This window comes from Tachyglossus aculeatus, chromosome 2 (genome assembly GCF_015852505.1).
Source record: "Tachyglossus aculeatus isolate mTacAcu1 chromosome 2, mTacAcu1.pri, whole genome shotgun sequence".
NCBI lineage: Eukaryota > Metazoa > Chordata > Mammalia > Monotremata > Tachyglossidae > Tachyglossus > Tachyglossus aculeatus.
The window spans coordinates 68,821,307-68,837,818 of NC_052067.1; the positions used below are offsets into that span (position 1 = coordinate 68,821,307).

General features: G+C 43.5%; 1 protein-coding gene across 2 annotated transcripts in view; it reads left to right on the forward strand.

The window, feature by feature from the left end:
- PPIL4 (peptidylprolyl isomerase like 4) overlaps positions 1-16,512 on the forward strand; it is a 45,953-nt gene that overhangs the window by 22,462 nt on the left and 6,979 nt on the right. For both annotated transcript variants that reach the window (XR_005454917.1, XM_038760675.1), the window contains exons 10-12: positions 2,744-2,855; positions 6,601-6,697; positions 9,629-9,767. Coding sequence is in view for 1 of the 2 variants with exons in the window: in XM_038760675.1 (XP_038616603.1) it covers positions 2,744-2,855; positions 6,601-6,697; positions 9,629-9,767 (348 nt within the window). In the remaining variant the exon portion in view is untranslated. The remainder of the gene's footprint in view (positions 1-2,743; positions 2,856-6,600; positions 6,698-9,628; positions 9,768-16,512) is intronic.

A 16,512-nucleotide genomic window follows, 5' to 3' on the forward strand; every position in this document is an offset into this window, starting at 1 on the left:
AACGCATAGTAAGTGCTTTTAAATGCCTATTATTATTATTATTATCCACAGTTAAGTGGGAGACAGGAAAGACAGGAGAGGATCATATCAAAGACAGCCCAGAGGCTGAGGAGAAATAGGGTAGAAGGTAGTCCATTGGATATGTGGGAAGTAGGTAATTGGTGACTGTGGAGAAAGTGGTTTCAGCGGAGTGAAGGAAATGGAAGTGACTGGAGAGGAGAACAGTGTAGAGGCAGCGGGTATAAACAACCCGTCCTAAGAGTGTGGCAGGACGGAGATGGGATGATTTCTGAATGGTGCAAGGTTTTTTAGGATGGGGGAGATGTCAGATGCTTTAAGGCAGCGGGGGAAGGAACCAATAAAGTGAGTGGATGAAGCTGGTCATGGAGGAAAGAAGAGCGGGCGTAGTTGTTTTATGAGTTGAGGAGGAATAGGGTTGGAGGCCCAGGTGGAGGGGCTAGATTTTGAAAGCAGGCAGAGCTTTTGAGAGCATTTAAGATAGCGACGGCAGATGTGTGGAGAGATGAGGGGGTGATGTCAGGGAAGTCAATTCTGATGGTTTTGATTTTGTCAAATTAGTTGGCATGGCCACTGGGGGAGACAGGGGAATTCCCTACTCATTTGGGGAACGTTGTGTAGCTAAACACCCCAAGATTCCTCTGGTAAGCTACCGCTGTCCCGCAACGGAAAGTTCCGGTGCCCTGAACTGACACAGCAATCAGTTGGAATTCTGGTATTTGCCCTGCTTGAAGCGGAAGCAGGTAGCTGTTCTCAGAGGACCTTTCAGGATCCCATCCTGCTTTTGATAATGTGCTTTTGATATAGATGTGGGTGCCCAGAACTCAAGGTGCCTAGGCTGTAAGTTTTTATAGAAGAAAAGAAATGATATTTCCCTAACGCTCAAAATAGAGTGGGTATTTAAAGAGCAACCCATATTCAGAAAGTTAGGAACAATCAACATGATTCCACCAATATAAGGCCAAAAGAGCTTAAAATAAAATTCAGCTGCAAAGTGCTGTGTATATTTCCCTGAGCGTGAATCTAGGGTCTTAAAACTTTCAAAGTTACTTTCAATTCTGGGCTTTAGCTGGGCTTCGGTGACATTCAAGTCTCAGCACGACATTCAACCTTTAATTTCCACCTCCTTCCCTCTTCTATGCCCTCCTTTACCTCTAGTTCCTCAATTATTAATAGTTTGGGTCCCAGTGGAGGCGTCATATTCCAGAGACCTCTAGCTCACTTCAAGTGTTTTGCCCGTTACACCTGTTTCTCAGCCTTTAAGGTAGCTAGAATTTCCACAATCCTCCTGGAATAGGGTGGCAGAAATTTTGTCCCATTTCTGTAGCCATTTCCTAATCATCCCAGTTAAACACCGTGCTGGGCTTGCCCACTGCCCAAGACTGTTTTTTGCTTTGTTTTTCAAGGTATTTGTTAAGCGCTTACTATGCCCCAGGCAGTGAACTAAGAGTTGGGGTAGATGTAAGCTAATCAGGTTGGACACAGTCCACACAGGGCTCACAGTCATCCACTCATTCATTCATTCATTCAATGGTATTTATTGAGCACTTACTGTGTGCAGAGCATTATACTAAGCGCTTGTATTAAGTCAATCCCCATTTTGCAGATGAGGTAATTTAGTGAAGTGACTTGCGAAGGTCTTACAGCAGACACGTGGCAGAGCCGGGATTAGAACCCAGATCCTTCCTACTCCCAGGCCGGTACTCTTTCCATTAGGGCACACGGCTTTGTTAGGACATCCCCCCTATAATCTATAATATAATATATAATATAACTCTAATAGCCCTCTCCCTAACACGGGGAGGCCATAACTACCTTCCGATCACTGTTAACTCCTTCGCTAGGAGGGAGGGGTTTCCCTTAGAGGATCAGTCCTCTTTGGGAACTATCCAAAATGTGGTCGGAAAATAAAACAGCTCTGACTGTGCAGGAACTTTTGGCATTCACATCCGCGCTGATAAACAGAAATTCTCTCATTCTGAATGGATGTAAAAGCAAGTTCTCATTTAGTTTGGGGATTCCAGCTGTGGGATGCTCCAGACCCTGGGCCACAGTGTCAGCTGACTAACTCATCTGCTGATTGTACAACTTCAGAGATTAGCACTAATTAGCAATAATTCTTAAACTTCGGAAATGAGTTGGCTGTTTTAATTGAACTTGTCGCTACAAGGCCTTTTAGATTAAGGCTCATACAGCAAAATCCTTTCTTGCTTTTTGTGACCAGAATACTTCTTCCAAATCTGAGTTTTCTCAAATAACCTATCTGCAACAGACAACTAATTAGGAGTGGGGACACTTAGGAATTATTTGGTGACATTGGGCTTGTACTGAAACCCAAGTTTATCATTGAGTAAAGCTTCTTTCCTAGATCTTTTTTTCTGGTATGTTCATTCGATCATAATTGTAAATAAGGGTAAAAAACGTGATGTCACCATTTATTGGGTTCTTCTGTTGGAAGTGGAATAATAATGATAAATGTGGTATTTAACTGCTTACACTCCTTCGCACAACCCCAACTTTCAGTAGGTTCAAAGAGACAAGGCCCCTAGTGCCCTGTGCCATTCTGGACATCTTGTTTCCAGGACTTAAGTATCATCACATGTATTCTTTGACTCGTTCATCAGGGTTTATTTTAATTATGGAAATTTGCTAACATTGGCTTTCAGTGTATTGAGTAAATTTTTTATTTTTATTTTTGGAAATTTCCATATAAAACTGCCAATAGGAAGAAGATTGTGAGAAAGCCTACTTCAAGATGGATAACGTGCTTATAGATGACAGAAGAATTCATGTAGATTTTAGCCAGTCCGTTGCAAAGATCAAATGGAGAGGGAAAGGTACTTTCGCATTACATTTCTTTGTTTAGATTTTGCTTTGTATGAGAGGTGAAAAATTTGAATGTGGAAATTGATAGGAGAAACAGTTCTTAATGTTATGCCTGTCACGTATAGATACATCCACATAGGAAAACCTGGCCACTGCCTATTTCTCTTCAAGAATAATTTTTGGGTCATTTTGTGGGTGAATACTTTGCACATTTTGGATTTATTAAAATATCCACTTCGAAGGTAACGTAATTTAATCACAAAATTGTTGAAACAGCTCCTTAGGGACAGCTCTTTGAGTGCCCTTGCTTCACAATTTTGAAGGATCAATCATATTTATTGAGTGCTTACTTTGTTCAGATCACTGTACTAAGCACCTGAGTACAGTGTAACAGAGTTGGTAGACACGTCCCCTGCCCATAACAAGCTTTCAGTCTAGACGATGTACTAAGTTTAACACTTTTTATTTAAAAATCCAATAGGAGACCGGAATGCTGCATGGGAGTTGTGCATCACTTTCCTCTCCTCCTCCCCATCACCTCGCCCTACCTCCTTCCCCTCCCCACAGCACCTGTATATATGTTTGTACAGATTTATTACTCTATTTATTTTACTTGTGCATATTTACTATTCTATTTATTTTGTTAATGATGTGCATCTAGCTTTATTTCTATTTATTCTGATGACTTGACACCTCTCCACATGCTTTGTTTTGTTGTCTGTCTTCCCCTTCTAGACTGTGAGCCCACTGTTGGGTAGGGACCGTCTCTATATGTTGCCAACTTGTACTTCCAAGTGCTTCTGCACACAGTAAGCACTCAATAAATACGATTGAATGAATGAATGAATCTCCCTGGCAATAGGAAAACACCTGTATGAATTACTCCTGCTTAATGCCGTAGCCAGTTCTCCAGCCCTTCTCTGGTGCTCCTTGAGGGGAAGGGAAAAAATTTCACTGCCCCTAAGTGTGAAGAAGATGAGAGGTTAGAGATGGCTTAATCAGCACTTACTTTTATTTTGTGGTATTTTTTAAGCACTTACTTGGTGCCAGACACTGTACTAAGCTCTGGGGTAGATACAAGCTAAGCCGGTTGGACACAGTCCCTGTTCCACCTGGGGCTCAGAGTCTTAATCCCCATTTTACCGATGAGGTAACTGAGACACAGAGAAGTGAAGCGACATGCCCAAGGTCACAGAGCAGACAAGTGGCAGGTCTGAGATTAGAAACGAGGTACTCCTGACTCCCAAGACTGTGCTCTATCCACTAGACCACACTGCTTCTCCAGCTGAGCTTAGCCGGCTGATTCTTCAGGATGTTGGTGGTTTTCCTTATTCCCGCGGCCACCGGAAGGGCCTCATTTGAGTAGCAGGATTAGGCAGGGGAGGCTCAGAGTTCCCTTCGCTTTGAGGAATCTTTCTCACATTCCAGACATCAAGTGATGATGATGATGATGATGGTATTTAAGCGCTTACTATGTGCAAAGCACTGTTCTAAGCACTGGGGGGGATACAAGGTGATCAGGTTGTCCCACATGGGGCTCACAGTCTTAATCCCCCTTTTGCAGATGTGGTAACCGAGGCACAGAGAAGTTAAGTGACTTGCCCAAAGTCACACAGCTGACAGTTGGCGGAGCCGGCAGCGTGGCTCAGTGGAAAGAGCCCGGGCTTTGGAGTCAGAGGTCACGGGTCCAAATGCCGGCTCTGCCAATTGTAAGCCGTGTGAGTGGCTATGGTTATCGTGTAGCAGCCTCAGATCTCAGCACGGTACTTGGCACGTAGCATTTAATAAATACCATCTTTATTAAGTCACAAGATGTGTAATTTAGGACTAAGCCCGCATAGATATTTTGATTTTCCACCCGTTCCCAAAGAGAGACCATACTCCTGAGCCTAAAGTGACTCTCAACCTTGCTCTGGGTCCCTGAGGGTTTTGTTCGGTAAGGTAAGTGTAGCAGATCTCTTAGTCAAAGGAGTAGGGCAACCGTCTTTGTAATAATTTTGGTACCTGTTAAGCACTTACTATGTGCCAAACACTGTTCTGAGCGTTGGGATAGATACAAGTCGGTCAAGTTGAGAAGCAGGGTGGCTTAGTGGGAAGAACCTGGGATTGGGAGTCAGAGCTGTGTGACCTTGGGCAAGTCACTTAACTTCTCTGTGCCTCAGTTACCTCATCTGTAAAATGGGGATTAAGACTGTGAGCCCCCCCGTGGGACAGCCTTGTAACCTCCCCAGCGCTTAGAACAATGCATTGCACATAGTAAGCGCTTAATAAATGCCATTATTATTATTGTCTGTATCCTATTATTAATTACCTGACCTGACCCACATCTTTGCAAAAGGTACGTACCCTCGGGCCAGGTCTGGCATGCAGGTCTCTAGTTAGAACTTAACAGAAACTAAGTTGGCTTCACGTGCCTCAGATGTGACGGTGGTGTTGATGCAGTGCTCTGCACACAGCAAGCGCCCAATAAATACGATTGATTGATTGATTGATAAAGGCAAAATGTCAAGTGAATGACTTTAGTGGTTCTTAGGTGAGGTACTGACTTAAAGAGATCTGTTATTTATAATAATCAGTCACTGTTGTACTAAAGGCTTGGGAGAGTTCAATAAAGGCAGTAGACAGGATCCCTGTCCTTGAGGAGTTTACCATCTAGAGGAGGCCACCAACACTAAAATAAGTTACAAGCAATAGCGGGAAGGATGAGTGTATACTCTCCCCCACCTCCCAAGCCTTAGTGCTCTCCACACAGTAAGCGCTCAATAAATACAATTGATTGATTGAGGACACATCTCCTCCAAGAGGCCTTCCCTAAGTGCTCCCTTTCCTTTTCTCCCACCCCCTTCTACGTTGCCCTGACTTGCTCCATTTATTTTTCCCCCCTCTCAGCACTTAAGTACATATTATTTATATTGATGTCTTTCTTCCCTCCCACCCCCCAGACCATAAACTCGTTGTGGCAGGGAATGAGGTTTTTTTTTTTACTGTTGTGTTGTACTCTCCCAAGCGCTTAGTACAGTGCTCTGCACACAGTAAGCACTCAGTAAATACGATTGAATGAATTAATATACAAATATGTACATAAGTGCCCTGGGGAAGGAGAAGGGATAGTCACCGAGAGGCGGAGGTGCTGAAGTGGCTATAGGGGAAGGAAATGGATGAGAGAGATCTCTCGAAGGAGATGTCATTAGCGCTTAGTACAGTGCTCTGCACACAGTAAGCACTCAATAAATGCGATTGAATGAATGTCAGGAGGGCCTTAAAAATTGGGGAGGGCAATGGTTTGATGAACACGAAGTGGAAGGGACTTCCAGGCAAGAAGGTGGGTGCGAGGAAGAGGTTGTAACGGTAGCCTGAATCATTAGATGGCAGCATTTGACTAGCATTGTGGCTATTTCATTTCCTTTAAATTGTTATTAGAGAATGAAATGCAGTTATTTTTTCCTCTTTTCTGTAAATCTAAACTTAGGAAGGAATTTTTAAAAAGGAGTATGATAAGCTGATAATAGTTTTTTTCCCAAGTTACAGCCCACAGAAAAATTTGCCAACGTGTTTTAAAATCAGAAAAGGACATTAGCAGACTAACTATTGATGCTGCTTCTGTGAAATGTTTCCGTGCATTAAAAAAAGCTTTCCCTGGTTTTATGTGTAAAATTAATATTGAAATAATTAAATGGTTGGCTGTTCATTCTTTCATTTTACAGGAGTTTGGATATTTGACCTAACAGCTGTCTGTTTTGTTTTCTGAATTAACAGGTGGGAAATACACAAAAGATGATTTCAAGGATTACGAAAAGGAACGTGACAAAACTTCCAAATTAGCTCTAAAGGAGAAAGTAAAGCCCAAACAGGAGTATCCTTAATAGGTGACATTCTTTGTAGTCTAAAAACGCAGTCCTGAAAGTGATCTTGAGACTTGAGATTTCATCTGTTTTCCTCCTACTTAAGCCTTCCAAGGCAGAGAAGACTCTATCCTAATTTCTTTAAAGCTCCCAAGGAGATTCTGAAATTTCCCTCTGTCATCAATACCAATGTTTAGTAACCTTCGCTGTTACGAAATTAGTTTTTGTTCTGTTTGAACTAACTCCCTCACATTGCATTTTAACTTTGACTCCTTCTTCCGATCTTGGTGGAGAGAGAGAACATCTAGTTACCTTTCTCCTTGTAAACGGTCTTCGTGTTCTTGAAGACGTCCTCTCATTCTCAATCGAGTAACGTTATAGAATTGAGAAGAAATCTGTTTGTCTTATTAAAGCACTGATTTATGCCCCTTTAGGTTGCGACAAGTCGAAGAGCATAAAACATGTCGTTCCTATTAGGTCATTTAAAGTTTACTTACTCGTTGGCTATCAATCATCACTTCCAGATCAGCAGACTATTCCTTCTTTGACGCCCTTAGCTAAATGCCGTTTTTGTTTCCTGGACTTTCCAAGCTTCTGTTGGTGTTTCATCAGTTCTCTTGCTCAAAACATATAGGCCGTCTAGCCCCCCAGTATTCTTCGGATTCTAGCCTTAATTGTCAATATTTTGTAAAGTATCTAGAGTGTGCCAGGAACAGTAATAAGTCCTGGGAGCGGAATACATGTGGAGATGAGGGACCCTGCCTTAAGGACAGGACAATGTAAGATGTGGAAAGAAATATTCAAACTGGTTAAATATGTAAATTATTATTATTATATCACAGTGCTTACTATGTGCCAAACACTATTCTAAGCCCTGGGGCAGGCACAAGATAATCAGGTCCCACATGTGAAGGAGTAGGAGGGAGGACAGATATTGAGTCCCCCATTTTGCAAATGAGGGAACTGAGGGGCAGAAAAGTTAAGTGACTCGGCCAAGGTTGCACAGTGAAACTGGCAGAGCCAAGATTAGACCCCAGGGCCTCTGACTCCTATTTCTGTACTCTTTTCGCTAGGCCCTGCTCCTTCCCTAAATGCAGTTAGGTAAGAGAGAAAGGGGCTGAAAAAGGAGAAGGTTCGTGGCAGAGATAGTTGGGCCACGGTTTAGATTAGTTGGGGAAACTCGATGAAGGTAGTGGCTCTTGATGGTCAAAAGGAATAGTCTTGAGATGCAAGGAAGAGGCTGTAGGGAAGGTAGTCCAAAGGCCCAGGTGACTGGGAAACGGTTTGGAAGGGGCAGAGGGAAGGGCCCAGAAAGTAGGTTAACTGGCTGGGTGGGGCATAAACTAGAAGGACAAGAGGTTTGGCAAGAGGGGAGAGATTTAAACTTACCTTTTTTTCTTCAGGGGGAGTTTTAGAGTCATCGTAGTAATTTAGACTGTGAGCCCACTGTTGGGTAGGGACTGTCTCCATATGTTGCCAACTTGTACTTCCCAAGTGCTTAGTACAGTACTCTGCACACAGTAAGCGCTCAATAAATATGATTGATTGATTGATTAATTTGAAGTAAGGACTACAGCAAAAGTCTTTCAGCAAAAGTGATTTTGGCTTTTGGCATTTGGCTTTAGGAAGGACTGGAAATGGAAAGTGGGTGGGGGTTGCAGGCTAGCTACGGGGAAATGGCAATAATCTAGACGACTTGATACCTGAATGAAGACTGAGGAAATGGAGAAGGGACAGATCTGAGAGACTCTAGAGCCAGAAGCAACATTATTGAGTAACGCAACGTAGAATATGAGAAGAAAAGTGAAAAATGGAATCAGAGGCCGTTGAGCCCAGAGGAAAGAGGAAAGCACCCACCAGAAGGGTAGCACTGTCTACAGCAGTTGGCAAAGGAGGCAGAGGTCACGGCTTTTGTGGAGGAGCCTTGCTACGCCGGGTTAGCGGGGTTTACTCTGTGGTGATGTGTTAATGTTCGAGAGGAAGGGACTGGAGATGGGGCTGTTGCAGGGGATCTGAATGGAGAGGGACTATACTATTCGGTGTATTCGGGTGGGATTTCTCAGACCGAAAAGCCGAGTCCTAGTATTGGGTAGGCTGCAGAGCATCAAGAGAGAGTCTGTCTGCGTCACTCAGGGTGCACAGTTTTCCACAGAGCTAATTCCCTAGCACTTTTCATTCTGAGGCTGTACGGGTCATCTGAAGAATATTGACCCCATATCGTTTCACCGAGCGGCAACGTCTATTTTCTCCTCTTCAGCAGCCGTTCAGTGAGAGAGACTGTGAGGTGGTTTTTATTTTAGAAGTAAACTGTTATTCTTCCAGAAGATTTTTTAGGTTTTTTTTTTCTTTAAATTTATGGTATTTGTTAAGTGCTTACTAGGTGTCAAACTGTTTTAAGCGCTGGGAAAAATACAAGTTAATCTGGTTGAACTCAGTCCCTGTCCCACGTGGAGCTCACAGTTTAAGTATATATATATGTACCTGTATGTATGTTTGTATGTATTTATTACTCTATTTTATTTGTACGTATTCTATTTATTTTATTTTGTTAATATGGTTTGTTTTGCTCTCTGTCTCCCCCTTCTAGACTGTGAGCCCACGGTTGGGTAGGGACCGTCTCTATATGTTGCCAACTTCTGCTTCCCAAGCGCTTAGTCCAGTGCTCTGCACACAGTAAGCGCTCAATAAATACGATTGAATGAGTGAATGAAAGTAGGAGGGGGAACTGGAGAACTGAGGCACAGAGAAGTTAAGTGACTTGTCCGAGGTCCCACAGCAAGCAGTTGGCAGAGCTGGGATTAGAACCCAGGTCTTCTGACTCCCGGGCCCATGCTGTATTTTTCATTTCTACTTTAGCTGTTATGCAGTCTTGTTGATAATTGAGGTTTCTTATTTTGATTCATGCCAATGCCGGATGTGAAATCTGCCCTTAACTGCTGTAGTGCAAAATATGACCTTATTCTGGATGAAGAGAGGGAAGATTCCAGAACGCATCACTCCTGCCCAGGCAAAAAACACAAGAAGAAAAAACACTCCCATTCTGATGAAGAGGAGGATGTCGGGCAAATCAGGAAGCACAAGGTATCTATTCTGTTTCCCTCTGTGTAGTCGTAACTTGTGATAATAGCTAATTTATAATTCCTAATAGCTGTCCTGGGGATCTTGACCTCCCCATCCTCCTCTTTGCAGATGACTCCAAACCCACTTCTGTAGCCCCATTCTCTGTGCTCTCTTTATTTCTCCCCTGCTTCCAGTACATCTCTACACATTGGTCCCACCAGCAGCTCAAGCTCAGCAGTGTCCAAAACTGAGCTTTCCATCTTCCCTTACAGATCTTCTCCGCCACCTGATCCAAGCACTTAATCCTATCCCACTTTGACTAGTGCATCCGCCTCCTCTCTGACCTCCCTTCCTCCTGTCTCCCCCCACTCCAGTCCATACGTCACTCTGCTCCGTTGGTTATTTTTCTAGAAACAATTCAGTCCACGTCTCCTTTACTCCTCAAGAACCTCCAGTGGTTGGCCCTTCAGCCCCTCGTCAAACAGAAATTCCTTACCGTCGGCATTAAAGCACTCAATCACCTTGCCCCCTCCTACCCATCTCACTGGATCTCTTACTCCAACCCAGCCCACACACCTGGCTCCTGTAGCACCAGCTTGCTCACCGTGCCCCAATCTCGTCCATCTCACCACTGACTCCTTTCCCACATCCTCCCTCTGGCCTGGAATTCCCTCCCTTTCCATATATGCCACCACCTCTCCCCACCATCAAAAACTTTATTAAGGTCACATCTCCTCCCGGAGGCCTTTCCTGTTTAATCCCTCTTTTCCCCAACTCTCTCTCCATTCTGCATCACTGTACGCTTGGATCTGTACCTTTTAGGCATTAGATATTCACCCCACCCTTAGGCACTTGATATTCACCCCACCCTCATCTCCACAGCATTATGTACGTATCTGTAAATTATTTATAGTAATGTCTGTCTCCACCATTAGACTGTAAAGTCATTTTGGTCAGAGAATGCCTACGAACTCGTTTATATTGTACTCTCCCAAGTGCTTAATACAGTGCTTTGCACAGAGTAAGGACTCAATAAATACCATTGATTGATTGACCTGTTCACTGTTGGCAGTAAACCCATCCTCCCTGTCTTGCACGCCCAAAACAGTGAAACTATTTTTGACTCCTGGGTCTTTCAGTCCCCATATTTAGTCTGTCACCAAAATCCTTTTGGTTCTTCCTCCAGAGTATTTCCAGAAAGCACCCCTTCCTCTGCATTCATCCCTGCCCCACCTGGCTCCATGTACCTGGCATAGCTTGACTTGACTGCTGCCTCAGCCTCCTCGCTGACTTTCCTATCTCCCGTCCCTCCCCTTTCCAGTCTAAACTTCACTCTGTTGCCCAGATCATTTTAGTTAAAACAGTGGTCTGCACACATATCCCCTCAGAAATCTCCAGTGGATGACCATTCCTTTCCGCATCAAGCAGAAACTCCTGACCATTGGATTCAAGGCAGTCAATCAGCTCTCTCTCTCCCCTCCTTATTTTATCTTTTCTCACACTGCACCCCAGCCTGGACACTTTGTTCTCCTCAAGCCAACCTTACTTACTGTGCCTCATCCTCATTTCTCCCACAGACAGCATGTATCTCACACCCTCCCTCAATCGATCGTATTTATTGAGCACTTACTGTGTACAAAGCACTGTACTAAGCACTTGGGAGAGTATAAGAGAGTTGGTAAGTGCGTTCCCCACCCACGTCGAGTGTACAGTCTAGAGGGGGAGACCGACATTAATATGAATAAATAGATTTTGGGTACGTACATAAGTGCTGTGAGGCTGAGGGAGGCGTGAATAAAGAAAGGGTGAAAATCCACGTGCAACGGAAGGGTTTCAGGCCAGAGGCAGGACGTGAGCGAGAGGTCGGCGGTGAGATAGGCGAGATGGAGGTGCTGTGAATAGTTTGGCATTAGAGGAGCAAAGTGTGCGGGCTGGATTGGAGTAGAAATCAGGGAGTTAAGGTAGTACAGGGCAAGACGATTGAGTGCTTTAAACCCGATGGCAAGGAGTTGTTTTTGTTAGGTGCAGGAGTGGATGGGCAACCGCTGGAAGTTCTTGAGTGGGGAAACATGGCCTGAACGTTTTTGTAGGAAAATGATCTGGGCAGCAGAGTGAAGTATGGCCTGGAGTAGGGAGAGACACGAGGTAGAGAAGCAGCGTGGCTCAGTGGGAAAGAGCACGGGGTTTGGAGTCAGAGGTCATGGACTCGAATCCCGACTCAGCCACTTGTCAGCTGTGTGACCTGGGGCAAGCCACTTAACTTCTCTGCGCCTCAGTTCCCTCATCTGTAAAGTGGGGATTAAGACTGAGCTCCCCCGTGGGACAACCTGATCACCTTGTAACCTCCCCAGCGCTTAGAACAGTGCTTTGCACATAGTAAGCGCTTAATAAATGCCATCATCATTGTTGTTATTATTAGGGAGGTGAGCCCGGAGGCTGATATAGTAATCAAGGCAGGTTAGGATAAGTGCTTGGAGTAACATGAGAGCAGTTTGGATGGAGAGGAAAGGGCAGATTTTAGTGGTGTTTTGAATGTTAAACTGACAGGATTAAGTGATAGATTGAATATGTGGGTTGAATGAGAGATTAGTCAAGGACAGATGCCACAGTTTGGGGCTTGTGAGGAAGGGAGGTTGGTTCTGCTGTCTACAGTGACGGAATAATCGGGAGAGGACAGGGTTTAGATGGGAAGATAATGAGTTCTGCTTTGGACCTGCACAGTTTGAGGTGTTGGCGGGATATCCAAGTAGAGGTGTCTTGAAGGCAGGAGGAGATGCGGGACTGCAGAGAAGAAGAGAGATCAGGGCTGGAGTTGCAGATTTGAGAATCATCCACATAGACGTGGTAGTTGAAGGTAGGGGAGCGTATGAGTCCTCCAAGGAAGTGGGTGTAAATGGAGAATAGGAGACCCAAAACTGAACCCTGAGGGACACCCACATTTCTTGAAAGCGCGGCAGAGGAGGAGCCCTTGAAAGAGACTGAGAATGAGTGGCCAGAGAGATAGGAGGAGAATCAGAAGAGGACAGTGTCAGTGAAGCTGAAGTGAATAATGTTTCCTCTCCTGCTTGGACTTGGCCCTTCACATCCAGGAGACCACTGTTCCCTCATCTTCACAGCCCTTCTGAAATCACTTCTCCAGAGATCCTTCCCTGATTAATTTTGCATCACCCCTTCAGCACTTTTATGTCACCTCAGATAAGATATACTCACCCACTCTTCCTCCTTATGACTATGCACATATCTTCTGCATTGCTTCTTCCCCCATGCTCTAATTTATTTTAGTGTTTGTCTCCCCGCTAGATTGTTGGCTCCTTAGGGGCAGGGATCATGTCTTCAAATTATGTGGTACTCTCCAGTGATTAGTTCAGTGCTTTCTATGCAGTAGATTATTATTATAATTGTTGTTTTTATATCTGTTAAGCGCTTACTTTGTGTCAAGCACTATTCTAAACGGTGGGGTAGCTACAAGTTAATCAGGTTGGATATGGTCCCTATCCTCAAATGGGGCTCACAGTCAAAGTAGGAAGAACATGCATTGAATCCCCATTTTACAGATGAGGCAACTGAGGCACAGAGAAGTTATGTGATTTACCCAAGGTTACACAACAGGTAAGTGTTAGAGCCAGAATTAGAATCTAGGTCCTCTGACCCCCGGGCCCGTGCTCCCATTAGGCCATGTTGCTCAAGAAATATGATTAAATAAATAAGGACCCTTCAAATCATCTGACCAAAATGCATCAGCAGCCAAAAGACCAACAAAATGCTGGGAAGAGTATAGAAGCAAAATTAATAGTTGTTCCAAAAGATTAAATAATAGTAGATTTAATCCATTTGCACCCTTTTTCTTAAGACTGATTTACTTAGCAGTATCTCATGTGAGACGTAAGAGATGTGGAAAAGGTACAGAGGGGATGTCTGGGTTATCAAGTTTCTCAATGTAGATTGAACATATCTAAGCCTTTCCTTTAGACTAAATCTAAAAGGGGGAACAAGATTGAAAGTTACTAACAAAGAAAGGTGAGGCAGCATCCATATTTTTTCCAAGAGCATATGATAAACATGAAGGGTTCATTACCTCAAGAAGTTGTGTAAGCCAAAAATAGACTCCAGAAATGTTTGCCAAAACCAATGGCTTTCTGGAAGAAGAGTTTAAGTTGTAGAGGGTAAAATTGAGAATTTAGGTGGGTGTCTGTGAGTAGCCAGAATGCTGTTCCTACAAGTTTTTGGCTTTCACCACTGGCCACCGAATCCTGGCATTGTTTGGCCATTGCTGTTACCCAGTACTGACTTTTCTGAAGTTTTCCTTTGTGAACTGAGACGCTTAGATTTTTGGCTGTAGAACCTGAAGCAAAAAGTGTGTTTGAACATTAAACTTTAAGGACCTAGAATGGCAGATTGTTTTTGCTTTTTGAGAAGCAGTATGGCCTAGTGGAAAGAGCTTGGCCCTGGAAATCACAGGACTGGGCTCTTAGCCTAGCTCTGCCAGTAGCCTGCTGTATGGCATTGGGCAATTACTTAACTTCTCTAGGCCTCAGTTTCTTCATCCGTAAAATGTAAATTCAATATCTGTTCTCCCTCTTTCTTAGACGGTGAGCCCAATGTTGGGCAAGGACTGTATCTGACCTTAACTTGTTTCTACTCCAAGGCTAGAAACAGTGCTTGGCAAATAATAAGTACTCAAATAATGATAATGATAAACAACCCACTTTAACATCTGCAGAGAGTGTGGATTTTCATGGAAAAGGGGAAGTCAAAGCATTTCTTCTGATAGCTTTCTTCTATCAGAAACTCTTGTTTAAATTGAATTTTCTCAGTTGTGATCTCAGCTACCTCAGAAAACAGCTCTGAATGTAAAGTTCAATTCAGCTTCCTATAGCTTTTTTGTGAAATAGATTAAATACCAGTATTGACATTTGAGTCATCTCAGAAACTCTTTCTTTTTGAACCATGTTAAACAATTTGGCATTAGAAAATTACCTCTATCAGTAAGAAGTGAGTCACATTTTCTGTAAGGTAACTTAGCCTTCAGGTAAAGGAGAGGAATGTAAAACTGAAACTTGCTTGGTTACTAAGTTCATTTCAAACATGTGAAGTTAAAAGCCCTACATTATAAAATGACTGCTGTAAAAGCATAATGTGTGGCATACATTTGTGATGACAGTGGAATTTTATTTCCTATTCAACCTCAGTTCAGTCTTTAAGACCCCACCCAGAAGTTTAGTCTGTTTGGTCCCAAGAAGATTGCCGCTTATCTTCTGTCCCGATGTTATAATTATAAGAAAATGGATGAAAACCTAGATGGGGAGAAGACATGAGGCACACAGTATGTAGAAATCCTACAAATGGAAATCTGTCATGAGTGAAATCAGGTTTTACAAGAGGAATTAGAAAATCTAGCCATGATCCTATTTTCCTTTATACAGACCAGGACCAATGAAGAAAATGCATCAGAATGGCAAGCTAGGGGGTCTGTGACATCTTGCGTAGTTTGACACTATGACCTGCCACACTGTCAGGCTGTTATTAGCACTGTCTTAATTTTCAAGGCCCTAGGAAGTAAAAAAAAGGCATTGTCTATAATAATAGGAATTCTGCATCCTATTTCCACCCCAAATGGTATCCAGAGAACATTGTTTTGAATTTATACCGCGCAAGTGCTGCAAGCTTCTCTGTTCTGTCAATCATTCGGTTCGTATTTATCGAGCACTTACGATGTACAGAGCTGTTTTAAGCGCTTGGGAGAGTACAGTACAACAGAGGTAACAGACATGTTCCTTGCCCACAATGAGCTTACAGCCTAGAGAGGGATACAGACATTAATATATATATATATATATATATATATATATATATATATATATATATTTAATTTAAAGATATGTACATAAGTGCTTTAGGGTTGAGGATGGAGCGAAAGTCAAATGCTCAAAAGTCACAGATCCAAGTGTATAGACGACACAGAAGGGAGAGGGAGCTGGGAAAAGGAGGGTTTAATCAGGGAAGGCTCTTGGAAGTGTGACCTTAATAATGCTTTGAAGATGGAGAGGGTGGTCTGCCATGTATGTAAGGGGAGGGCAACCAGGGTAGGGGGAGGATGTGAGAAATGGGTCGGCGGCGAGATAGATGAGATCGGGGCTCCGTGAGTAAGCTGGCACATGAGGAGTGCCCTGGCTGGACTGGAGTAGGAGAATAGTGGGGTGAGATGAGTGGGGATGAGCTGATTGAGTGCTTTAAAGCCAGTGGTAAGGAGTTTCTATTTGATGCTGAAGTGGATGGGCAGCCATTGAAGGTTCTTGAGTGGGGAGATTTGGACTGGACATTTTTTTAGAAAAATGATCCAGGCAGCAGAGTGAAGTACGGACTGGAGTAGAGAGAGATAGGAGACAGGGAGGTCAGCACGGAGGCTGATGCAGTAATCGAGGCAGGAAAGGATGAGTACTTAGATCAGTGGAGTGTCAGTTTGGATGGAGAGGAAAGGGTGGATTTTAGCAATTATGCCAAGGTAGAACTGACAGAATTTGTTGACAGATTGAATATGTGGGTGGAATGAGAGAGATGAGTCGAGGACAAAGCCAAGGTTATCAGATAGGGAGAATAGTGATATTGTCTACAGAAATGACAAAGACATGGGGAGAACAAGGTTTGGGTGAGAAGATGAGTCGTTTTGTACATGTTTAGTTTGAGGTACCAGCGAGACATCCAAGTAAAGATCATCATCATCAATCGTATTTATTGAGCGCTTACTATGTGCAGAGCCCTGTACTAA